This window comes from Lepus europaeus, chromosome 2 (assembly GCF_033115175.1).
Source record: "Lepus europaeus isolate LE1 chromosome 2, mLepTim1.pri, whole genome shotgun sequence".
NCBI lineage: Eukaryota > Metazoa > Chordata > Mammalia > Lagomorpha > Leporidae > Lepus > Lepus europaeus.
In genome coordinates, this window is record NC_084828.1 from 60713452 (window position 1) to 60739631 (window position 26180).

Here is a 26180-nt window from a genome sequence, read left to right on the forward strand (position 1 = left end):
GGCTATGGTATTCTGCTGTGGCAGCCTGGGCTAAGACGAGCAGTGGATCAACCCACCTTCATCAATTCAAAGGTTAATTAATACTCCTGTAGAGAAGGCAGCCAAATAAACAATAATCAAATAAACAAATAACGAAATTTTAGGTGGTATGAAGAAAAATAAAGCAAAGAGGAAAGACCAGGAGTGCAGAATACAGGGGAACTACTCGACATGGTGGCCATGGAGGGTTTCATGAAGAGAGAAAAGCAGTGTTTAATTACTAATGATTACAAACATGATTTATATTTAATACAATGGTTTCTCCTCAACTTGCTGGCTGGCAGTCATGTGACAGAGTGGCCCTAAATAAGCTATGATGATTAACACTTCAGTGCTAATTTGAATTACCTGGCTAATTGAAAAGAGAGAACACATAGCATTTAAATATGTAAAAACATTTTCTAAATCTCTTAAGAAGAAACAAAGGTTAGAGAATGAAAAAAATATGTTTATATTTGAAAGAAAGAAGGGAGAGTGACAGGGAGGGATGGAAGAATGTAGGGGTCAAGGGAGGGGGAGAGACATAGATCCTATTTTCTGGTTAACTCCCCAAATGCCCACAATGGCCCTATGCAGCTGAAATCGGGAGCTGGGAATTCAATTCAGTTCTGTTTTGAAGGGAGGCATCACCTGCTTCTTCTAAGGGTCTGTATTACAGGAAGCTGGAGTCAGGAGCTGAGCCACAAACTGAATCCAAGCGCTCCAAAATGGGCTGCTGGTATCTTAACCTGCATCTTTACCCTCTAGGCCCAAAGCTCACTGCTATTGTTTTGTTGTTATTTATTTTAATTTTTATTTACTTATTTGAGAGGAAGAGAAATGGGGGAGAGGGAGAGAGGGAGAGAGATTGACAGAGCTCCCATCACTCTCCAAATGCTTGCCAACAGCATTTGCTAGGCTGGACACAGCCAGAAGATGTGACCTCCATCCTGTTCTCTACTGCCTCCCAGGGACTACATTTGCACATAGCTGGAACCGGGAGCCAAAGCTGGGAATTGAATGCAGGCACTCTCAGTAGGGATACAGGTATCTTAATCAGTGTCTTAAATGCTACACCAAAATTCAGTGCCAAAAAATGAATACATTTTGAATCAAATAATACAACTTTACAAATTGATTGAAAAATATTTTCTGATCTTTTTTCTTTTCCATGCAGAATTTGAAAGCACTCCTCTCATAATGCAATCTTGATAAGCAGAATGGCAAACATGATAAAAGTACTTTCTTAGGTAGCAAGTACTCATTATTTTATTTGAGGAAAAAGAAAGGTGCCTCAAAAAGCAAAAAGCACTAAACAAAGTAAGGTTTTCTTATTACTGTTATTAGCCACTCACCTGAAGATGAAGGCAGCTGGTCATAGTCCTGTGATGTTCTGTTGGATTTGACATTTTCACCTGGTAATCTCCTAGCAGGAGGCAAAGGAACTTGGCCACTTGCTGGATCAAAAAAGGGATCTTAAAAATAAAGATAATTTTCCACTTAAAAGGATGATCTCTATCAAATGCCTAAAGAAAACATCACAGAAATTTTCTACAAAGATTAAAGGTTTCAAAAATAAATCCACAAATTAATTTCATGACTAAGAAGAACCATTTTGAATCTGCCTACATATTTTCTAATTTATTCATAAGTTGCTCAATATTCTTCCCATTTCTTTCTAGATAATAAACCCACTGATTTTATATTTATATTTTTCATCTCTTAATTGTAAGATTTTTTTTTTTAGAAAAGATTTATTTATTTATTTATTTGAAAGTCAGAGTTACAGACTGAGGGAGAGACATAAAGATCTTCCATCTGCTGGTTCACTGCCCAGATGGCCTCAATGGCTAGGGCTGTTCCAGGCCAAAGCCAGGAGCCAAGATATTCATCAGGGTCTCCCCACATTGGGAGGCAGAGGGCCCCAAGTCCTTGGGTCATCTTCTGATGCTTTTCTCCAGCCATTAGGAGGGAGCTAGATCAGAAGTCGAGTAGAAGGGACTGGAACATGCACCCATATAGGAGGCGGTCACTGCAGGCAATGGCTTTACCTGCTATGCAATAGAACTGTCCCCTAATTGTACAATTTTTGATGATGAGAAATATCTTCTAAGTTTGATTTTCTGTTCCAATCTGTCCTAAACAATGAATCAAAGTTGTTCCAAAGTAAAAGTGAAAAAAATGGGTTTAAATTTTTGACTGTAAGAATATTATCAAATCACTTAAGTCTAAGCATTAGGCAGATAAAATCTATAAAAGGATCTTAAAGTTGAGATTTTTTTGTATATATAAGCCATTTTCTAATAACACTATAGCATATTAGGAATCTTATACTAGCCATCATTGTTAGTTGGCTCATTGAATAAAATTTAACTATTAAAAAGTGACATTATTAAGTTTTGAATATATAGTAAAACATGATTTTTTAAACTGCCCTCATCATTAAGGAGAAGGCATGTGAAATAGAGAAAGATATGAGTTACAGACAAATCAGGTTACTTTGCTACTTCTTTTTTTTTTTTTTTTTTGACAAGCAGAGTGGACAGTAAGAGAGAGAGACAGAGAGAAAGGTCTTCCTTTTCCATTGGTTCACCCTCCAATGGCCACCACGGCTGGCACGCTGCAGCCGGCTGGCGCAGCGCGCTGATCCGAAGCCAGAAGCCAGGTGCTTCTCCTGGTCTCTGGATGCAGGGCTCAAGGACTTGGGCCATCCTCCACTGCACTCCCGGGCCATAGCAGAGAGCTGGCCTGGAAGAGGGGCAACCGGGACAGAATCCGGTGCCCCGACCGGGACTAGAACCCGGTATGCCGGCGCCGCAAGGCGGAGGATTAGCCTATTGAGCTGCGGCGCCAGCCTACTTTGCTACTTCTAATGATATTTATAAGTGGAACTAGAAGGAGGAAAGGAGATTTTTGTCACTGCTGATATACCAGGGGTCTTCAAAATCTTCATGGAAAAATGCCTATTATGAAAAAAAAAAAAACAACAACTATGCATGGATTTTAAAACATTTTGCTCCAAGATAATTCAAGACCACTTAACTAATTTTCATTAATTCTAAGATTAAAAGAACTCTCAGATATTGAGTTTTCAATATTTGAAGATTTGATGTTTCAACCTCCTGAATTCTGTTGAAAAATTTTAGTTAGGAATGAGAAGATAATTTAAATATAATGCAACAAATGGTGAATTGGTTTATTTGGGGAAATGAATGAATTGAATACGGTGAATTCTGCATGAATTTTGAAATTTCCCAAAGATTTGTATTAACTATTTTAATTTTATTAATTTTTAATTTGGGGGCTGAGGTGGGGAATGATCCACCTGCCACTAGTTCACTCCTCAAATGTCTGCAAGAGCCAGGACTATGCTGGGTTTGAAGCTCAAGTCTGGAACTCAATCCAGGTCTCCTCTGTGGGTGGCAGGAACCCAATTTTTTAAGCCATTACTACTTCCTCTCAGCTCTGCATTAGCAGGATCCATAGCCAGGAGCCAGGGCCAGGAATCACAGTCACTCAGATGCAGCTTGAGTGCATCTCAAATACTGGGCCAAATGCCTGCTATTAAACATTTATTTTTAAATATTCAATAAAAAAATCCTTGTGCACTTCAAATGCCCCATGGCAACATAATTCAGAGGAAAGGTTTTCTCTATTTTTTTTTAAAAAAGATTTTATTTACTTATTTGAGAGGTATAGTTACAGAGAGAGAGAGAGAGAGAGAGAGAGAGGAAGAGACAGAGAAAGGTATTCCATCTGCTGGTTCACTTCTCAAATGGCTGCAATGGCTGGAGCTGGGCTGATCCGAAGCTAGGAGCCAGGATCTTCTTCCATGCCTCCCGCCAGGTGCAGGGGTCCAAGCACTTGGGCCATCTTCCACCACAGCAGAGAGCTGGACTGGAAGAGGAGCAGCCAGGACATGAACCTGCTCCCACATGGGATGCCGGTGCTACAGGTTGTGGCCCAGCCTACTGTGCCACAGCAGCGGCCCCAAGGTTGTCTTTTATAACATGTGTTGTTTATTCCTTAGTATATAAAAGTTAGTCAGATATACTTAGGGTATTTCTAATCACATCTACTTATTTAAAACTAAAAGGTAAATTCTGGGTGTATTTCAGATCCATATGTAGATAAGACTACAAACACAGTTGGTATGACATTGCTCCATTATGCTATTTTACTTACAAAGGCCATAAAAATCAGACATATTTAATTTTGGCTTGTATCACTATCATGCTCTTTGGAATGTTAAGTGGCTATGGTCAGGTGTAGAGTAAACTGTGCTCTTTAACAAGCTGTAGCGTTGGAAGCATTCATGCATCAAAGGCTTAGATATACACAGAACAATTACTACATAGGACACAGTAATTACTAGCTATCCTCTGATAAGGAAATTTTGGACGGCTATAAAACCTTTCTAAAATAAATTCTTCACAGACTAATTAACGTAAAAATTCCTATCCACATTTAGTATTGAAATATACAAACTGAAACTACCATAGGCAATGTGTCATTTATATAGAGATATTTCAGAAGTGAATGAATACACACAGTGGGATCAATATGTTCTAAAATCCAAAGTACTACTGCCTGTGGTTTAAAGTATACAATGCAAAACTGAAAATTTAATGTTCAGAGATGATGCAAAATGAGGAATGACTAGGAGGAAAGAATTTGCTATCCCAACAAGAAGTGAAAAAATATGCATCAATCAATAGCTCGTTGTGTAAGAATATTTAACAGGGGCTGGTGGTGTGGCGTCATATCAGCGCCAGTTCATGTCTGGCTTCTTCACTTCTGATCCAGCTCCCTGCTAGTGGCCTGCGAAAAGCACTGGAGTATTGCCCAAGCATTTGGGCTCCTGACACCTATGTGGGAGACCTGGAACAAACTCTTAGCTTTGGCCTGGCCCAGCCCTGGCCATTGGAAGCAAGTAGAGGGTAAATCAGCAGATGGAAGATCTGTCTCTTTCTCTCTGCCTCTCCCTCTCTCTAACTTTGACATTCAAATAAAGAAATAAATCTTTTTTTAAGAATATTTAACAACATGAACAATTCTCATGACACAGAAAGTGGGAAAAAGTTATAAACAATAGATATTATGTGATGTAAATTTTACAGAAACATCAACTTACACAGAAATTGACAAAAAATGGAAGGAAACCTATCAGTGTTTATCTTTGAGAGGAAGTAACATGGAATTCTTTTTCTTTTCATTATCTGAAATATTTCAAATTTTTTATTCAAGTATAGAAAAAGAGGAAAAGAAAACTGAACAGTTTAAACAATGACCAATTCCTTCTGCAGCTGTCCATAAACCATCTGGCAGATTTATCAGTTATCCCACACATTTTAAAAGAGCACATCAGTGCAGAACCTAATTGCTGCAAGAGGTATAAAGATCACTATGTTCCTATACCTTAAATAAAAGATTTCTGGAGAAAACAACAACAAAAAAGAAATGTGGATTTGAAAGTATATTAAGTTTATTAAACTTGTAAGTAATATACTTTAGAAAAGAATTTTAAATGTGAAATTGCTTGTGGAATTAGAAAATACAAAATTAAAAGCCAAGAAAGGAAAAGAACCATTAACACATACCAAAGTTCTTCCCTCATGCTGCCCTTACTCTTTGACTCATCTTCATAAATTCTCCAACATTTCATGAAAGCCACTGACTAAAACCCTCCACTGCTGGAGAACTCATACTTCCCTGAGGTAGAACAATTCTCAACAATTTAGGAAATGTTTTCTCTTTATGATGAATGTAATTTTTATTAATAGCATTCATTGGTCTTCTACCCTCTGACATGAAATAGAATTTTTTTCATAAACACTGCAGTTGAAGACAATTCTAACCTATATCCAAGGTCTTGTCTTCTCTTGGCTGAACACCTGTTTCTTTAGTTTAATATATAGTAACATGTGGTACGTTTCTTTGGTTATATGCTTGCCCAGTGCCTCTCAAACTTAAAAGTGCTGCAGAATCAGGCTGCAAGACACGTTGTGGATTTTGTGCGCTCAGTCATGGGTGTGAGAAAGACTTAAAAATAGCCTATGCTTTGTTCCTCGAACACTGGCCCTGGCACAAAGCAGACACAGGAGTTTTTATTTCTACACACCAGCACAAAAGAAGTGCTTTTTTTTTTTTTTTGTAATACAGAAAAAAATTACATATACACTAGAAATAGCCTTGGCTTTGGACACAGGAAATAGTGGAGTTTTTGTGAAGGCCTCCATATTTTGTTCAGATATGACTAGCCTGTCCAGAAGAGATGGCTCATGGAAGGCAGTGAACATTACTATTTTGCCAAAAGATGTCTTAGACGGAATCCTGAAAATAGAAAACAGATAAAAGAAAAACCAAAGCTATGTCTCTGCTTTGCTTCCATTCTTTATCTACAGGAGCCCTGGGGCTCCTATACAGAAACACAGGACCCTGCAATTTGAAAATTGCTACTATAGAGAAATCAATGGGTTACACATTTGAAAAGCTGGCCATGGCTCAATTGTGCAAGGCACAGGATGTAGCTCTGATGAGGTATTTAATATAATATCATAAGAAAATCCAACCTCTTTTTCTAAGGCATCTGTCCTTTGCCTTTAATTAGGGATAAGTATCTCCTCAAGGAAATCATGTCTTCATAATGGTTAGAAAAGACTCATTAAATAGGACCAGTATTCCACAGATGGAACTATAGTGAAAACAGAAGCAGTAAAATCCACACACAGACATAGTTTAAATTCACCAAAAAGCTTTGCTTGCTTTTTACGGTTCTAAAATTACTGAGCTGAACTTTAGTATCAAAAGAGAATCCTTTCAACAAGTTCAGTCCTTAGGGTGAAGAGCTGCTGTCATGAATCTTTCACTGTATTTCTTTCGAGAGTATAATGTATTAAATACTCTACAAAATGACACCCAAATGCTTATTTATGAGTCAAAAGAGACTTTTGAAGTTCCATGATATTATGTAATAGGATCAGCTTCTCTTGAAAAGGAGGAGAGCTAATATATACGGCTTTAAAATGAATGAAAATAATTGTCACAATGGAGGTCATAAAAGATCAAGCACCAGACGAGAAGTTTGTCATGTTAATATTATGAAAGACAGGAAAAGGAGAAAAAAGTGCTGTAGTTTTCCTAGAAGTATGGGTTATCAATGCTATGTTGACAGTCTTGAAAATGGAATTAGAATACTTCCATGTATAAAATAGGGACAAGAAACGGTCCTGTGCAGAGGATTCTATCATGGCCCAATTTTAGCCCCACACTTTCGGGTAAGGAAGGAAGCTGAGCTATGTGGCAGCCAAGCAAAAGAAAAACAAGCAAATCTATAAATGAAAAAAAAAAATAGCTTAAACAAGTTTCATCTTATTTAATGTAAAGGGGCATTTACTAAATTGCTAATTCTCCTCATTTTCATTTCTTTTCTTCACTTCAGAAATTTAGAAATATATTACTGTAAAAAGGTTATTTTCCCTTGAATACTAGTAATATGGAGTAGATCCTTTGAAACGTTAGAAACAAAAATAGTAACAAAACAAAATAATGTAGATATTTCAGGAAAAAGTCTCTATTTGTGTTGTAGCCATGTAATTTACCAAAATCTTGTTTTGAATAAAATTATGACCATAAGTCACATCTAGTAAAAACTTTAAAACTTATTAAAAAGTAACACTTGCATTGGAAATTGGGAGGCAGAGTCTAAATTTTGTCCCCATTACTACTAGCCTACACACTTAGCAGTTAGGTTTTCAGGGAAGCCTCTGCCAGCATCAGGGGGTTATAAGGACTGGATGATCTCCACATCACCAGTTATACCCTCTGTCATTTCTGACTGCACTTGCCATCTTTATAACCCCGTTAGGATTAAACCAATCAATTGACAAAAACCCTACAGCTGCTACTCTCACCACTCGGGGTGTTCAGGTAGGAAAATAGAGCCTAATGAAGCAATGCTTATCTGATAGTAGGATCTCAGAAATAGTTCTGCTTTAATTTAAAAGTTTTCTTTGGCTTTGTCCCCTCCTACCTGAAGGAAGAAGGAAAAGGTCCTGTCCTGAGGATGGTCGGCTACCAGAGCCAGGAGGTTTCGAAGGTTCCACGAGACTATGTCTTGCAGGAGGTGGGGGAGGCGGGAGGGATGGAGGGAGGGCATCAAAAGCATCTTCACCTGCATTTAAAGAAAGATCCATATCAAGAGCGGAACTTCCTCAATCCAGACACACCTTAACAAGCAAAAGCAATGACTGACTTTCTGCAGGGTTTATCCAGCAGTTCAGCAACTTTGACAATGTGATATAATTATTTTGTGAGACTGTTTGGGGAAAAACGCACACATGTGTATAACTGCAAACCATGCCAAATTTTTCTCCCAGGTCTTTCCATAAAATGCAGAATTGCATGCTAGGAAACAGCTCATGTATCACTTGTAACCTTTATTTTATAATATTAGGAACTTAGAAGTTGGAACTAAAATTTATTATGAGTCACACCATCAAAATAGCTTGAATTACCCATAAAATTTTTCCACTGGATTTAAAATCCTGTAAACCAATGTTATATACATTTAACTTATTGCCAAAATATACAGAACTGCATCTAGAGTAGAGGAATATGACATTTTCCTACTTATCTGATATCTCTAAAGAACAGTGAAATACAAAACTTCTTCTGGTAGACTCAAAAGCTAGTTACTTAAATTTCCATACTCCTCAGCTTTAGTACTATGGACTATTACAGCACACTTTTCCACACCTTAGTATTCTACTCATAGTTTTTCTTACCTCAGTCTTTAAAAAAACACAGTGCATGTATTTTTATAAGTTCTCTCAAATACCTTGTGAATAAGGTAGTCTTTACATAAACACCTACATATTCCAGTAATAAAAATTCATATGCAGTCTAGTGACCTTAAATTCAAAGGCATATTTAAAGAAAACTATTTACTATTCATTGAGTTTGCCTTACAAAAAACATGCATAATATTTTCCCTAATCACCATACATTTTTTAAAATCTAAAATGTTTGAAGTTACTGGAGAACTTTTCTATCATTCCAAGCTTCAGCTATCTACGAAATTATCATATTTATGCAAATCATTTCTCAGTCTCTACACAACAGAAGCCACCTCAGGAACATGAGTGGTATGAAGACCAAAATCACAAGGGCCTGACTCAAAGGAGCATGGATTCCATGAGAGTAGCTAATAATAATAATAATAATAATAATAATAATAATAATAATAATTCACAAATAAGCATGATTCATAGGTGGAATCATTTGATTGCTCCCAAAAGAAATAAATGTATTGAAAGAGAGAGGAGAAATGCAGGCAAGTGGCATTCAGTGAAGTGCTGAAAAATAGGAAGGCCTGAAACATCAAGAGGGCTTAGAAACATTCATGCAAGGATGGGCTCTTTTATGCAGAGCAAATGGCATGAACAAAGTGAGATGCTGAGGTTCAAAAGACAGTCAGAACATCTATCTGGATTGTCCAGTAAGGTGGTCACCATCCATACACAGTTATTTAAACTTAAATTAACAAAACTTGAGCCCCACAGTCACACTTAACCATAGGCAAGTATATAGATCCTTCACATCCCACAGAAGTTCCAGGGGACAGTGTCCACCTAGGTCATGAAGATGTGGATTACAGGTCAAGAATCAGTGGGAGGGAGAAAAAGTCTGTAGAGAAGGAAGTTAGGAGAAACTCTTATAATTAATGTGAGAATAAAACCCTGAGCTAGAGAGAGACCAGGAGACAAAGACATTGCAATTGTGTAACTCGAAACATTGGTCAATGGTGTTTGTGAGAAAACAAAAAGGTTATTTCATTTTTCTAAAGGCTAACAGTCAATTCAGAAAAACTTATACATGGAACTTCATAACACAGTATTTTGTGTTTTGAAGATTTGTCATTAGGAAACCTTTAGGTGCATGGAGATTCTAATTGTCTTCCTCTAAAAACAAGTTGAGGAGCTTCCTACCTGGAACTAATGAAACTAGCAGTGATGATAACACCATCAAAATATAGATCACAAAGGAGAATATATTTTATTCATATCCTTTAGGTATATGTCTAACTCTGGTATGTTTGATATCTTCAATTCTGACAATGTGCCACGTGTTCCCCTCAAGGTACAATGACCATTACTGTAAGACATAAACAACTTCAAAACACATACGCATCTACATGCATGTGCTGAAAATCCAAGTGCTACAAACACACTTCATATATCATCACTTGAAGCAAAGAAATTCAAGTTATTTGACTATGCTGCTGTTTTGATGATCTGGATAAAGCAGAGTTTATTCCTTGACTAGACATAGAATTTTCTATTATTTATTTAGGATAAGCAGCACTGGATCACTTCATTCTGGAAAATATGTTCATATTTATGAACAATTATTATATTTAAAGAAAATCTCAACACATCAAACATTAATGAAAAAAAACTGAAGAACACCAAAGCTCAGGGGAACAAACAATGCACTCATGCATTTTTATACTGTATTAAGTATAGGAGAGACAACCTGAATAATGTTGGCTGATGGCTACTTAATCATCTAAAGGGAGAATGGGCACATGAACCTGGGTACCACCATCACCTGCAGAACTCATGCTAATTTCAGGACCATTCTCAGACATGGAGAGAAGAGGAGGAGGGGGTATGTGAAAAGTTTTTTAAAGTTTTTAACCTAATGGAGGGATGAGAAGATCATAATCAGAGGGCGTCCTGTTGAGTGAAGAACCATGCTTTGGATTGTCCCGAGTTGGAGGCCTGGCAGGTGGTAATGGCACTGCATCAGAGGCTGAATCAAAAACATCTCCTAGAGGATAACACAAAGCCTTAATGTATTTTCAGTACAACAAGGGCATGGAATTTTGCCTTTAAATTCTGACTATCAAGATATAGACCACAAAGGAGAACATATTTTATACACACCCTTTAAATATATGCCTAACTCAGGGATGTTTGATTTCTTCATCTCTGACGACGTACCATGTGTTCCATTCAATATACAATGACCATTATCACAAGACCTAAAACAGAAACCAAAGGGCAAAAGTCATATAAGGAAAATTACTTTTAAGTCTTTTGAGAAATAGAGGGAACTAGTATCCATGTTCATATAACAAAGTTTTAAAATTAAACATATTTAACTTCCTTTTCCAGAAAAAGTACCAATAATAATAATATCTAGATACTGTTACCCTTACCTTGACAAAAAACGTAAGTAAATACCCTAAGGAAGACAAATAGTCACTCTTGTTCCTTTTTTTTAACTGTAGCCAAGGATTACAATGGCTACAGAAATTGTTGCTACTCAGTGTATAGCTGCATAGCTAGCAACCAACAAAAAAGCTAGAAAGGCAGAGTTCACATTTTAGTTTTCTCTGATTTATTCTGAATTCTTAAAAGTGCAACCATAATGGAGAGATACTGGATATCTGAATAGATAATACAGGAGTGCTTCACTGAAATTCATTTTCATTCTCTCTGGTGGCCACTTCTCTTTAACGGGCCAGATATGGTTCATTTAAAAATAGTTACCATGTATTGAATCTTCATAATAATGACAGATTTTTCCTGAAACTAAATTTAATTATTCATTCACTGTTTCACTTTTTCCACATATTGACAAGGTACTTCTGATATTCCAAAGGAGGGACACCACACTGGGAAACGAATGTTCAGATTCCATAGTGCTTTGGAGAGGACACAAGACCATGTATGCTTCAGTCATCAGCTTTCAAGAACAAATTAGTTATGGAACTCACTTCAATTAAGTTTAGGGATTATCAACATTTATTACTTCTCTATAACAGAGGAAAGGTGTTAATGACGGTTATAATTCAAGTTTATTTTCAGGATTTGGGGAGGCCTGCCACCAAAAATCTCATCTAATATGATGATACAATTAAAATTTAACAGATTAAAATTATACCTCTCATTTCTCCAGTGCAGGAAAAAAAAAAAAAAAAAAAAAAAAAAAAAAACCCCGAGACTCCCAAAGTGACCAAAAAGGCTTATCCTATTTCAGTTTAAAATTACTACACATTTGTAAGAGGCAAAGGAACTAAAGATTTTAACAGTTTATATATGATGAGAAGGAATAACTTTTTTCTCTAATAGATCAGTGGACATTTGGTTCTTCTAATATAATAAATTGCCTTCCAGTTATTACTTTGTCTTCTCAATGATTCTATTTTATCAACACATGTCTTAAACACCAGCAATTAGAAAGAAATGTTTTGGCTCTTCCTTTGAAAAATGAAGCCCTGGATTGTACAATGTTACCAATCCTGGTTAATAATTCTGCAGAATGCTGATAATTCTAACCAGGATCAATTATTAAGACAGACCTCTGGTTAAAATTAAGATTTGCTTCTTCCCAACTACTGTATTTTTCACTCTCAGTGAGATACTTGAAAAAAGGCATTAACTTTTTTTTTTTTTTTTTTTTTTTTTAGTTTTTTCATCTGAGAAGGGAACACTCCACTCATAAAGTACTTTCAGTTGACTGACTTGACCTCAGAAGGAAATGGCACCCTAATAAAGATGTCTCCAGGAATGTAATACAAAGAAAACTGGAGCTGAGTGAGTAGTTCTGAAGCTGAGATGGGATTAATAAGTCCCTCATATATGCCAATCAAAAAATTAATATTACTAAGTTACAGCTGATTTATTCAATTACTTACATGCAGAATGTTTCACATAGGACAAATAAATATTTCAATACATAGCACCCATTGTTAATAATTCTAATATGAGAGTACTTTTAAAAGTTCAAGGACAAATGAAATTTAAAGGTAATTTTGGGGTCTGGCATTGCAGTGGAATGGGTTAAGCTACAACCTGTGGCACCGGCATCCCATATGAGAGTCTGTTCGTGTCCTGGCCCTCTGGTAAGGCATGTGGGAGAGCAGTGGAAGATGGCCCAAGCCCCTGCCACCGACATTGGAGACCTGGATGGAGTTCCAGGTTCCTGGCTTCATCTTGGTCCAGCCCTGGCCTTTGCAGCCATTTGGGGATGGAAGATCGCTTTCTTTTGCTTTTCCTCCCTCTCTCTGTCATGCTACATTTCAAGTAAATAAAAAAATAAATCATTGATATAAATAAAAAGAGAGAAGCTTATTTTGGTGAAAAAAATTTGAAACACATGCATTTTTTTGGTAATGTAAATTTTTCATGAACTTTTGAAGACCTTCTCATATACCTTCATGTGGCTGACACTTCAAATACCAAGGATATTCCCATTATAGTGACAACAAAAAAAGGGAAGCAAACAAAACTACTATTCCTCACATTCTTATTTGATCCAAGCAAAGGTAAAATGGTGCTTGATTAAAAACAGTGGAAATAACTTTAGGAGTGTATATATACATATCTACTTCTTGAAGATATGAATTGAAATAGGTAACACATCAAGAAGGAAAATTTATGTAAATTTACTAGTCTTTATATCATGAAGAAAGTCTAAACATATTTTCATAATACTGTAGTTTCTAAACATTAATTTTTCTTCATGAGATATGTGCTTAAAATTGATAAAGTAAATTATAGCAGTTTATGGAAAATGTATGAATTACTCATCACTACATGTAATGTCCAGCAAAAATTTTTTTAGCCTGTAATTTTTTGGGGAGGTGGGTAAGGCAAGAAAATCTACTACACTTAGCTTTCTCCAAAAGTAATACATAAAATAATACATAGAGAGAAGAGGCTTTGGGCTGGAAACCAAGGATTTTTAATTACATAGATGTGATTCAACTCTGTAAAACAAACACCACAAATGATAACGTTTATGTTGATGTCAGGTGGGAAAAAGCTGTCCACATTCTTACCGAACTGTAGGTTTTACGTTATGACAATGAGATGGTTGTGAATTCAGGGAAACAGGATGGGATGAAGGAATCTTGTATTCATCATCATCTTCTTCTACCAGGTCTTTTGTTTTCTCTGAAAGAGAATTTGCTAACGGACCAGTACACCTACCAGGGGGAAAAAAAATCCAATCTAGTTTGAGCAGAATAATCAGAACAGGAAATTCTGACACGACATACTCAAATCTAAGAAACTACTCTGTCACTTATGTTCACTTTCCAGTAATGGGGTAACATATAAGGAACTGTTCTTATACTAAATGCAAATGGAAAGGATTTTCAATCTTTTGTTAAGATTCTCCTGACAGTTATAAAAAATTTCACACCTATAATTTTAAATGGCACAATAAGAAAAACTAATAACCTGTCAAAGAAAACAAAGACAAGTTCGCATTATAAAAGAAAATGAATAAAATCATTCAAACCAAAGCTATTAAGCTATTAACATTTGTTCCAATTTAAATGGTAAAGATGATAAAAATACATGCATAGTTACTTTATATATTAATGAAGTCTTTATAAAAGTGTCAAACTTTTTGTCTCTTGTGAATATTACCTATAGTTGAAAAAATATCCTAATTAATTCAATGAAGTGGAAACTCTCCTGTGAAATAATTTAAGTTGTTAAACTCGTTTTTGCCCACAACTGAGAACTAAAAATGAATGCAATAACTTAAAAGTTAGAAGCAAACAATAAGAGGATTTCAAGTCTTTGAAGTAGAGCGCATTGTCTTTATGGCTCACATTCTGGGGCTAAATAAAAGAGGATCCAAATGAGTAAAATCATAACCTAATGTTAAAAGAAATTTCCGGCCGGCGCCGCGGCTCACTAGGCTAATCCTCCGCCTTGCAGCGCCGGCACACCGGGTTCTAGTCCCGGTCGGGGCACCGATCCTGTCCAGGTTGCCCCTCTTCCAGGCCAGCTCTCTGCGTGGCCAGGGAGTGCAGTGGAGGATGGCCCAAGTCCTTGGGCCCTGCACCCCATGGGAGACCAGGATAAGCACCTGGCTCCTGCCATCGGATCAGCGCGATGCGCAGGTCGCAGTGCGCCTACCGCGGCGGCCATTGGAGGGTGAACCAATGGCAAAAGGAAGACCTTTCTCTCTGTCTCTCTCTCTCACTATCCACTCTGCCTGTCAAAAAAAAAAAAAAAAAAAAAAAAAAAAAAAAAAAAATTAAAAAAAAAAACAAAAGAAATTTCCAAGCATTTTACTTATCCTTGGGGATAAATCAATAATAATAATAAAAAAAACACAAATGCAAATAAGCAAGCACATAGAAACCTTCTGTTTTTCACAAGTGTTGCTGTTGAGGTTTAATCTGATCCTTGCCGATGCCAATGAAAAGTGCAAAAGTAGAAATGCACAAACCCAACCTTACCAACTGTAATACACTGGGGATACACAATGACCCATGTCTTTTGATTAAACATCATGACCCTCTTAAAAAATCCGTTTGCATTCTTAAAAATAGCAACAAGCCAGAAACCATTAAGTGCCTGCAATTATGAAGCACCTTCTGTAGAGGGAGCAAGAGGCCTTTGGTATATGGTGCCATCATGCCTAGAACAAGTTTTTCCTTTGGATTTCTTCTTATTGCAGGTTGAGTAACTAGTCCAATATGCTTGGAATCAGAAACATGTTCCATCTCAGGTTTTTCCCAGATTGCTGAACTACCTGCACATACTTTACTGGTCTGAGTATTCCTAATTTGAAAATCTGAAATCTAAAACGCTCCAAATTCCAAAATTTTTTGACACTCTGAGTGACATTTTGGATTTTCATATTAGGGAAGCTTAAAACCTATTGTCCAAATGGAAATATTTGTTAAAAAATTATAATAATTTTAAAGGCTACTCTCTGTGCCCATTACTAGACATCAGTTTGAAAAAACCTAAAGGTTTTCAGGTTTTAACCATGTGTCTAAGTCTCTAGGAAGTTCAGAGATCAAAGGCAAGTTTCTCCTAACATTTTCAGAAGTGTATTTTTACCTCTTTGAAGAATTTTTCAATACTGATCTTTGAATTCCTGTTTGTGTAAGCTACCATGGAATTCAAACGGCAGTTTATGGTGAGATGAAAGCCAAGTGATGCAGTGGCAGAAGGTCCAATGCAGCTGCTCAGAACAAACGCTGAGAACCTTATCAATAATGTAATTACACACACCAGGACTCAACCTTGGAGGGTTTCCTTCTCAATCGAAAACAAGTAGGCACATGGGCTGCAAAATAGTGATCTTATGGTATTAGAGCAGGGATTTAAACATTATTTTGCTATAAATTCTTGTAAACAAAGACATCAAGTTAAATAACGTAAGGGTCAGAAAGGGTTTGCTTAGCAAATGAAATGAGAATTGCATACATCATTTCTATGTCCTAATACACTTTCATTCATAATGAATTAGCTGTGTCTTGTGCAATTTAAGCATATACTATACAAAGAAAACCAAAAATACTTGCCCAAATATTCAACACCCCCATCAACTTTAGGGAAGTTTTAATATCCACCTGCAGTACATTATTCCCAAAGACTTAGATGTGTTCAAGAACATACTTCATGGAGAGTCAAGAAGACAACTGTTTAAACCACATCTGTAGTGGCTAATTCCATATTTTATCTTCAATAACATAAAACTTTAACTAGTTAGTATCCCATTAATCTTTTGTATTACTACAAATAAATAGACAGCATTTCTGAGTGAAATGGGAAGTGCAGCTCATCTGGTATTTTATAGATTAGTAAGATCTTGTAGCCACAACCTAGTAGTTATGGATTGTTAGCTTAAATGATTTTTTTTTTGACAGGCAGAGTGGACAGTGAGAGAGAGACAGAGAGAAAGGTCTTCCTTTACCATTGGTTCACCCTCCAATGGTCACCGCGGCTGGCGCACTGTGGCCAGTGCACCACACTGATCCAAAGCCAGGAGCCAGGTGCTTCTCCTGGTCTCCCATGGGGTGCAGGGCTCAAGCACTTGGGCCATCCTCCACTGCACTCCTGGCCACAGCAGAGAGCTGGCCTGGAAGAGGGGCAACCGGGACAGAATCCGGCGCCCCGACCAGGACTAGAACCTGGTGTGCTGGCGCCACAGGCGGAGGATTAGCCTATTGAGCTGCGGCGCTGGCCTTAAATAAATTTCAGTTAATTATATCTACTAGTGACAAAATGTCTTCTAATGGTATCTGTATTTAAATATGAAAAAAGTGCTGAAATGTCCTATTTATCATTATTTTAATCAAGCCTGAAAAATTGACTTTATCTTTCTTACATTTTTTCAATATAAACTTCTTATACAACGCTCTACAGGTAATGCACATACACACATCTTTTTCAATTCACTGTGCCTTGGTTATTTGAGCTTTCAGTGTGAAATAAATTCAGTTTGATGTGTGCACATTTGAAACAAACCAAGAAACAGGTGGATTTTCAGAGGGACAAAAGGGGCTTTTTTTTAATGCTTTACTTTAATTAGTGACTTCTACGTTTTGAAACCAAAAGTGTACAAATCATTCCTTGAGTTGATTCCTGGTGTGAGAAGCAGACCCTCAGATGGGTGACCTTCTGCACATCTCATCAGCTGTAAACTTTATAACTTACAGCTCAAACGCCACCCTTGCCAAGTGCTTTCCTCACCTTCATTTGAGCAACTTTTGCTATCTCATTTAGTCTATCGGATTTCACAGGAAAAAAGCAAAGTAGAAACCTCAATATTTACTGTCTATATTTGAAACTTCGGGATACTGCTCCACAAGTTCAATGATTCTTCTCTAACTTTAATCTTGTCCATGGTGTGTATTCAGTTTATATTCATTCATTAATATTATGTCTTCTATAGATTTACCTATGTCTCACTTCTATCTGTGTCTTGAATGGCAAAACATTTAAAGGTTGACCTTCAGTCAACCATTGTCTGGCATGGTTTGTACATAACTGAGTACCTTTAAGTATTTAGACAAAAACAATGAGTAGTTATTGGAGAAATGATAGCCTGGTAATGGTACAACACTAATCACTTATAGGATCTTTTAATAACCTAGAAAAGCATTTTAAATGAGATACACCATTTTGGTTGTTTTCTACATTTAAGAATCTCAATAACGTTTGAAAGTAAGGTTTTAAAAATTATCTTTCGTTGAAGTAGAATTTTTAAAACTGGCTATTTATATTATTTTGCATTTCTTATATTGTACCAAACCAATCCTAACAGAGAAAATGCCTAACTGAGAGAAATCATAGCCCAGAGAAGATGTAATGCAAAATACAGCTATATTTTGAAATGATTACTGCACATGTGCCATAAATAAATCATTTTCCCAAATGAGTTTTATAATACACTTGCTAAATTTAAAAGTATTTTAATGACATCAGGAAAAGGCAGCATGGCATACTATTAAGTTTCACGATAAGCTTTAATTATCCATATTTTCACATTTTTTTTTTAACTGGAGGAAGTGATTTGAGGTTGCTGTGCACCTGTGTGCTGTCCAGCTTTCCTACTCTTCACACACAGGATCATGACTTGCTCTCTTACTTGTTTCGGGTTCTGCTCCAGTATGACCCTTTCACAGAGGTCCTTGCTAATGTCCTCATCTAAAGTATAAATCCCTCCATCATTACTTATTCCCTTCCAGTCTATTTTTCCTCCAGCACTTACCACTAGCTTACAATATACAATATGCTATTTGTTTGCTCTCTGTTCTTCTTAACTAGAGCATAAACTCCAAAAAGGGCAAGGATTTATCTTGTTCATGCTGAATCTCAAGTTAATACAGGAACTGAACAAGAACAGGATATTTAGGTGAAATCTGGATTCTCTATCCATGGAAACTAAAATATCAGCTCTTTTCTATTTAGAAAATACATAATAATAATCAATAAGCCCACCTTTGACACTTTTTCTTGTAAAACTATGAGCTTATTAGGGATGGGCATTTGGCATAGTGGTTAAGATATCCACATCCCACATCAGAAAATCTGGGTTCAAGTCTCAGTTCTGCCTCTGTAGGTGTAATTTTGGAAAACCAAATTACTTCAAGGTAAATACAATTCAGTAAACAATTTAAATCATAAAGTAAAAAATAATCCACAAATAATTTTTATTTTCTCCTTAGAATTAATAATTGCCCATGTTTCAAGTGCTTACTTAAAATTTTATATTTAACAACTAAGTGTTAATGATGTGGAGAACTTAGAAAAATAATTATTTCAGAAATTTAATATATATGTATATATATATATGCAAACAGTTACAGTCTCAGCTTACTTTTAAAACAGTAAAAGTATTTTTAGAAATAAACTGTATAAATTTCCTGGGTTTCAAGATAAATTCCACAACGAAAATCATATCATTGCAGATATGTAGTTTTATCATTAAAAGAAATGCTATCACAGAGTGGCATTGAGTAAATGGGAATTAGAGTAATGGCATTTCAATAGATATTTATAATAATATAACACAAATTGAAATGTGAATGTTAGCTTTGACATTCTTAAATTTAGCACTTAAGTTTTCAATATATATATATATTTTGACAGGCAGAGTGGACAGTGAGAGAGAGAGAGACAGAGAGAAAGGTCTTCCTTTGCCATTGGTTCACCCTCCAATGGCCGCTGCGGCTGGCGCACTGCGGCCGGCGCACCGTGCTGATCCCATGGCAGGAGCCAGGTGCTTCCCCTGGTCTCCCATGCGGGTGCAGGGACCAAGCACTTGGGCCATCCTCCACTGCCTTCCTGGGCCATAGCAGAGAGCTGGCCTAGAAGAGGGGCAACCTGGACAGAATCCAGTGCCCGACCGGGACTAGAACCCGGTGTGCTGGCGCTGCAAGGCGGAGGATTAGCCTATTGAGCCACGGCGCCAGCCACCACAATATATTTTTCAAGTGGGTATCAATTATGTGTCAAATTATGTGTCAAATTTTGACAGCTTGAATGTTTCTTTACATATGATCATATCCTATTACTAAAAATATATATAAGTTGAATTATTGCTTTAGTTTATTATTATTATTATTCATCTACTTTGGCCTCATTAGATAGTTTAACCAGTGTAAAATGAGTATAGACCCTTGGCTCTAAGAGGGTCTTAGAAAAGAGATCTTAGCAAAAGGTCACTAACAGAAATAAGAATGTTATATGGTCAAGTATTCATTTGCATGCTAGATTCAGTGTGTGTTTCAAAACCAGGCCAGAAATAAAATTATAAGTTGCTGCTTAACATAAACCTTTGCAGACCTCAAAAATATTGAAAACTTCGGAGCCGGCGCTATGGACACTGCTTTTTAAGCTTTTTGTGTGTGTTGTTAGGGTATATGATACTTTCTTTTATATACTTTATATATTTTCATAATGAACAGCTGCTACAAAAATAAACTCCAGAGATAAAAATACCTCATTAAAATCTAACATTTGCATTGTTAAGTTTGGCCAACTAGCAGCATGAAAAACACAAAAGTAATTTTCTGCTAAGCATGCATTGTTAAAATATTTCTGCAGTAAATTAAAATAACTGCAGTGTTTATGAAAGAAAAATGAAGAGTAAATGGGGTGAAAAAATAAAAGCACATGGCTTATTTTAGATGCACTTCCAAACTGAAGTATTAGATAAATATTAATACATTTTACTGTGTATTTATTATTCTTGCTTTATTTACAGCAGAAGCATACACTAAATCTTAGAAATAAATGAAGCCACTGCAGCCTTCATCTTGAATACAACCTGTCAATATGAATTTAATAAATAGGATGTGAAAATTTAATTTCTAATTAGCAAGTTACATTTACTTCATTTTCTAATGTTCTCTGAATTACCTGTGGTAATTGGGCTTAGATGTTTTATTATATATACATATATCCAGAGTTCATTTGGGGCTAGACTACCACCCTATGTTCTCACTGATTTAGAGTGTACTACACCTAATAATATAGGTTACCATTTCCAATTTCCATGTCTGTTACCTATCTGGAAGTTCCAAGAAAAGTTCGCACTGGAGAACGGCCCAAAGAACTCAGTTTCGTACTGTTTCTGCACGATGTCAAATGTTAAACTTTTATTTTTTCTAATGCACCGCCTTTTCCAATTGTGCTGATCCTCTATGACTCAGGCCATTTGCTATATTTCATGAGATAGGTTTGACTTACAAAAACTAACAAATTTCAAAGTCCTCCAAACCCATATAAAACTAACAAGTTAGTATTACACAATTAGCATGTACTGTTCTCTGAGGATTTTATGGATATTAATTTAGTTCCCTAAAGTAGAATGTTGTAGAGATGCTGTGTAAGTGCCTCTCAGTGGGGCACAGCCCCCTGAAATCAGAGGCAAGGCCACAGTTTCTGCTTACACCAAACAGGCCTGGGATGGGCACACTGCCTCAAACCAATGTGGCAGCCGGAGCAGCAGGGGGTTAATGGACATGAATTGGTACCTGGAATATTTTCTGGAACTTGTAAATTTGGACCTGTCTCTGAAGATTTACAACACAGCTCCAATCCTTATCTTAGACTACCAGACTGAATTCCTTTTCCCAAATCCTTAAGTTGATGTATAATCTTGCCTACATGCCTGCTGGCTTGTAGACTTGCTGGTACCCTCTAAATAAAAGTGGGAGCACATGGCTATCCAGTGATGCGCTCTTAGAATGGATGCTCCCATGTCCTGTCACCTTATTTGAAAAACCCCACAGAATGTAAATGTCTGAGGGCTGGGCTCTAACTTATTCTTCTTGTGCATTCACATATACATTTTGCCCTGTAAAGGCAGGAATGAAGAAATCTAAGCACTTATAACTGGAGATGAAGACCTTGGCAGATAAAATTAAAATCAGTCAACCAAGTAACCACATATCCTGGCTGTACTTATTATACATTAAATACAGTAAGGCATTATGGGAGAATCACAGACCAAAGACCAAGTTTTATCTTCAAAACCTTATTAATCTTTCTAATGTGACACCCAGATTAAAATTAGATAATAGCAAAGTACAAAGGTTCTTCAAAAAGTTCACTGAAAATCTGCAGCATCTTTCAATTCAAATTTACCACGAATTTTTTGAAGAACTCTCGTATGTAACATAGTTGATTGTGTTGAATATAAACAAGAGAAAGGAAAGCGAGTCAGTTTTAAGCATCACAGTTGAAGAAGTCATTGAAGTTTTCTTAAATCAACAGAACCTGAGACATGGACCTTTAGGACTATGGTTCTGAAAAAGTGGAGCACAGACAGAAGAGCATAAAAAATTTACAGAGCCAGAACAAAAATCCAGACGTGATTACATTATAAGTATTAGAAATCACTGAAACATAATTTTTGGATAATAAATATTCTATAGGAGCTCACCCCTAGCAGAGGAGTATACAGTTCAATAGCAAGAAAGAGGTAACAACAACAGTTTTGTGTGCCCAAGAATATGGTTTGGATATGGTTTGTCCTCCAAACGTTCATGTGCTGGAAACTTGCTCCCTTATTTAAAGGGTGGTGAGAGGTGGTGGGATTCACTCAGAAGGATTCACAATTACCCTGAGGCTGCGGGTTAGTTCTCATGGGAACAGATTAGTTACCACTATCGCTAGTTATCATTAATTACCGCAGCGGGTTTTTATAAAGCAAGGTCAACCATGTGTTTTGGTCTCTCTTGCACAGCCCAGCTTCCCCCTTCACTTCTCTTCCATGTTATGAAGTAGTATGAGGTCCCTGCCAGATGTAGTGACCCAATCCTGGACTTTAAACCACCAAACTGTATGTTAAATAAACATCTTTTTTATATATAATCAGGTCAGTCTCAGATAATCTGCTGTAATAAAAAACGACCTAAGACAGAACGCAATCAGGGGAAATCATAATTTAGATGAAATGAACTCAACTGCACTGAACAAAATATGCTAGGTGAAAGGTAGCCAAGCCTGACTTCATATACAGAATGGGAAAATGAGGACTGGGACACTTGGTTTTATATCTGAAGGGGATAAGACTTAACTGTCCAGTATCTCTTTGTTTCCATTTTTCCAATGTGACATCTAGGTTAATTGATTTTTCTTTCCACTTTAAAGCTACATATACTAATCTTGAGATGATCAGATGGCAGGATCTTTTAGCTGTCCAGCTATGAGACAAAGCTAAGGGCAATAGTGTAGATTAGAATGCTATGACTATCTCAAAAGAATAATCAATAGAATTTAATGGCTGACTGGATTTGAGAAGTAGGAAAATTGGAGGAACCAAGGACTGTCTTACGATGTTAAAGTAGGGAGTCGGGAGAAAATGTGATACCTATGAGGAAGAGCATCAAATTGGAAGGAAGATCTCGGTACTCCACCCTCTTCTTGGATGCAAGCAAAAATCAGCTTTTTCTACCTGTTGCTCAATGTGTAATTTAAAGTATTAGGTAAATTTCATAGAACCCACGGTTAGCAGCAAGGATTAGAAGGATTCTGATTTCTGATACACTAGTTCATTATCTGACTGGATTATTTTTTATTGATGCCTTTCCATGCACACTGCAGTTTGAGTACTGAGTATCTCACCAACATTCTTCATCATAACTCTATGCATGGACCAATCACCTGTAAATTCAGTGAAACTCACTTTACACCAGGGAGAAGAGTGGTAACTGGAGGAGGAGGAGACAGCCGAGGAGGAACATCATATTCTTCACTTCCAAGGTGACCATTGGAGAAGACCTAAAAGCAAAAAAATTGAAAAATTCAACTTCTGGAAGACTTTTAACAACATCACTCTTTAGAAAGCTTACAGTGTTGAAGAGGATATGCAATTTTCAGTTTATTTAAACAGGTGAAATATCATAATATTACTGAGGAGTTAGGAACACCATGGAGATAAAACATCAGCACTTTGGATTCTTAAATACTAGGTTATTTAGGAAAAAACTGACAGGAGATAATTTTTAAACATAATAAGAGGTAAAATCATACATAAATCATGTTTTGATAGCCAGACAGATACATATTAAGTTCCCCCAATGTGATCAGTTTTTACTGAAAAGTTACTACTCTCTATAAAGATGTAGTAATGAAGAAAGCAGCCCTGCACAATTTTCATTTCAATTACTGCCAAAACAAAGTGTTCATAACTATCTCTTCTCTGGGATTAACAGAATATTCTTAAACTTCCTGATACAATAGTATGTTGAGTCCAATCAGAAATATCTTTGCTCTTTCAAGGTTCAAGCTTCAGCAATAATGACAACTAGAGACCTGTTCTGGCTCACATGTAGGCAAACTTAAGCATAATTTTCAGTATAAGAATACCACAAACCACAAGTGTTAATTTGTTCATAAGTTTCCATTGGCAGTTGGTGTCTAAATACTCAGAATTAGGAAACTCTAATTTCCAGGTTTCTCAGTCACACAACAGGGGCTGTTTGAACAATGCTCTTTGCTTGAAAAGACAGTGATTTACACAGGAGAAAAATGATAAGATAATGCAGCAAAGACATAGTCACAAGAAAGGATTAAACACACTTTACAAACTGTAAGTTACCTTTTTTTTTTAATCTAGAGCCTTCTGCAAATTCTTATTCATAGTGAAAAAGTATACTGCTAGTATGGCAACGTGGATAAAAACATCATTTGAACAGCCCAAGATAATCCAATCAAAGACCTACCAATTATCTTTTCCTCCCTCATATTTCTAAGACGGCGTTGAAGCCTTAGAATGCAGAATTGAAAAGGCCATATCTTTATCCATCAACATAAAATGAGAAAAAAAAAATTAAAGAAAGCATTTGAAATATATCAATGTTCGCATTTCAAAGCTACAAAATCCAATTGTATAGCATTAAGATTTCAAACTAAAAAATAGTCCTATGCTTTAGTTCCACTTTCTTTTTTATATCCTCCCTCGTTAGATTTAATCTACTATATTAAATCTATCTTTAAATGAGATTTTATCATAGACTTTTGACTAAAGGCCAAGTAACAGAAAAAGGGAAGACTTTTTGAACTTGGCTAGAGAGAATAAATTCCCTAACAGATATTAATCATTGCATAGTTCAACAAAATCTTTCAACATAAAAAATGCCCTTTAACCAACAAATACATGTATCAAACTACAGTTGCCCATTGTGATAATCAACATTTGAAGTCAGTCTTAATTGGAGTTTTTTTTTTTCATGCTGCTAGAATAGATGCAGCATTAGAAAAAATGTGGAAAAAAAACCTCCTCAATGCTTTTGTTACAAATATTTTTAAAACTCTCTGCTGTGGCCAGAGAGTGCAGTGGAGGATGGCCCAAGTGCTTGGGTCCTGCACCCCATGGGAGACCAGGAGAAGCACCTGGCTCCTGCCATCGGATCAGCGCGGTGCGCCGGCCGCAGTGCGCCAGCTGTGGTGGCCATTGGAGGGTGAACCAATGGCAAAGGAAGACCTTTCTCTCTGTCTCTCTCTCTCACTGTCCACTCTGCCTGTCAAAAAAAAAAAAAATTAAATTTACTTTGGAAAATGTAATTAGGAGTTTATATGTTATATAGAGTATCTTAATATATGTAGATAATTAATACATTTCAGCAACAATAGAAGAGTAATAGTTTTGTCTAAGCCCTAATTTATCATTAAGCCATAACTTTATAAGCTGTACATTAAGAATAAACTTGAAAAGGAATACAATATACTCAAATGTTTAGTGATATTGAATATGATTTCTTTTTGCACATTAGATGAGACAATAAATATATTAGTAATAGAATTTGCACAACATTTTTATGTACCACCATTAAATTTCATGAAGATAAGTTGCCCAGACAATGATGTCTATCACTGATAAATGACAAAGTACTGTTAATAAAGTAACTCATTCTCTAGGAGAGTAATATCCCAACAAAACTAAGAAACTTGTTCCTAATTTTGTGAAACAACGAATTTAATATGCTTTAAAATGCAAGCAGCCCTTTCTCTAACTGCTTTAGAAACATGATTACTGACACAGTAATGAATGGGTTTCTCTTTTCTCTGAAAGGCCACAGTATCTTTTCTGAACCTTTCATTTGGTGCTTGGTACCTGCTGTTTCCTATGTGCATGTTCCTTTTTTGAAAAAAAAATATTTAAATTACACAAGTTTCATGTATCTCATTTATAGATTTAGGAACATAGTGACACTCCCCCCACCTCCTACCCACACTCCAACCCTTTCTCTCCCTTTGTCTCACATTCCCACTCTTAATTTTTACAAAGATCTATTTTTAGTTTACTTAATGATCATGTAGTTAACTATGCACTAAGTAAGAGTTCGACAAGTATTATGAAGGGAAAAAAAAAAAAAACAC

General features: G+C 36.3%; 1 protein-coding gene across 4 annotated transcripts in view; it reads right to left on the bottom strand.

The window, feature by feature from the left end:
• Positions 1 to 26180, bottom strand: part of CBLB (Cbl proto-oncogene B) — a 238091-nt gene that overhangs the window by 18977 nt on the left and 192934 nt on the right. For 3 of the 4 annotated variants that reach the window (XM_062207509.1, XM_062207492.1, XM_062207483.1), the window contains exons 13-18: positions 23485 to 23579; positions 13871 to 14017; positions 10968 to 11065; positions 10720 to 10851; positions 8051 to 8191; positions 1374 to 1493 (exon numbers count right to left, since the gene is read on the bottom strand). In XM_062207509.1, coding sequence (XP_062063493.1) covers positions 1374 to 1493; positions 8051 to 8191; positions 10720 to 10851; positions 10968 to 11065; positions 13871 to 14017; positions 23485 to 23579 — 733 coding nt within the window. The remainder of the gene's footprint in view (positions 1 to 1373; positions 1494 to 8050; positions 8192 to 10719; positions 10852 to 10967; positions 11066 to 13870; positions 14018 to 23484; positions 23580 to 26180) is intronic. The other variant, XM_062207500.1, reaches the window with a different exon arrangement.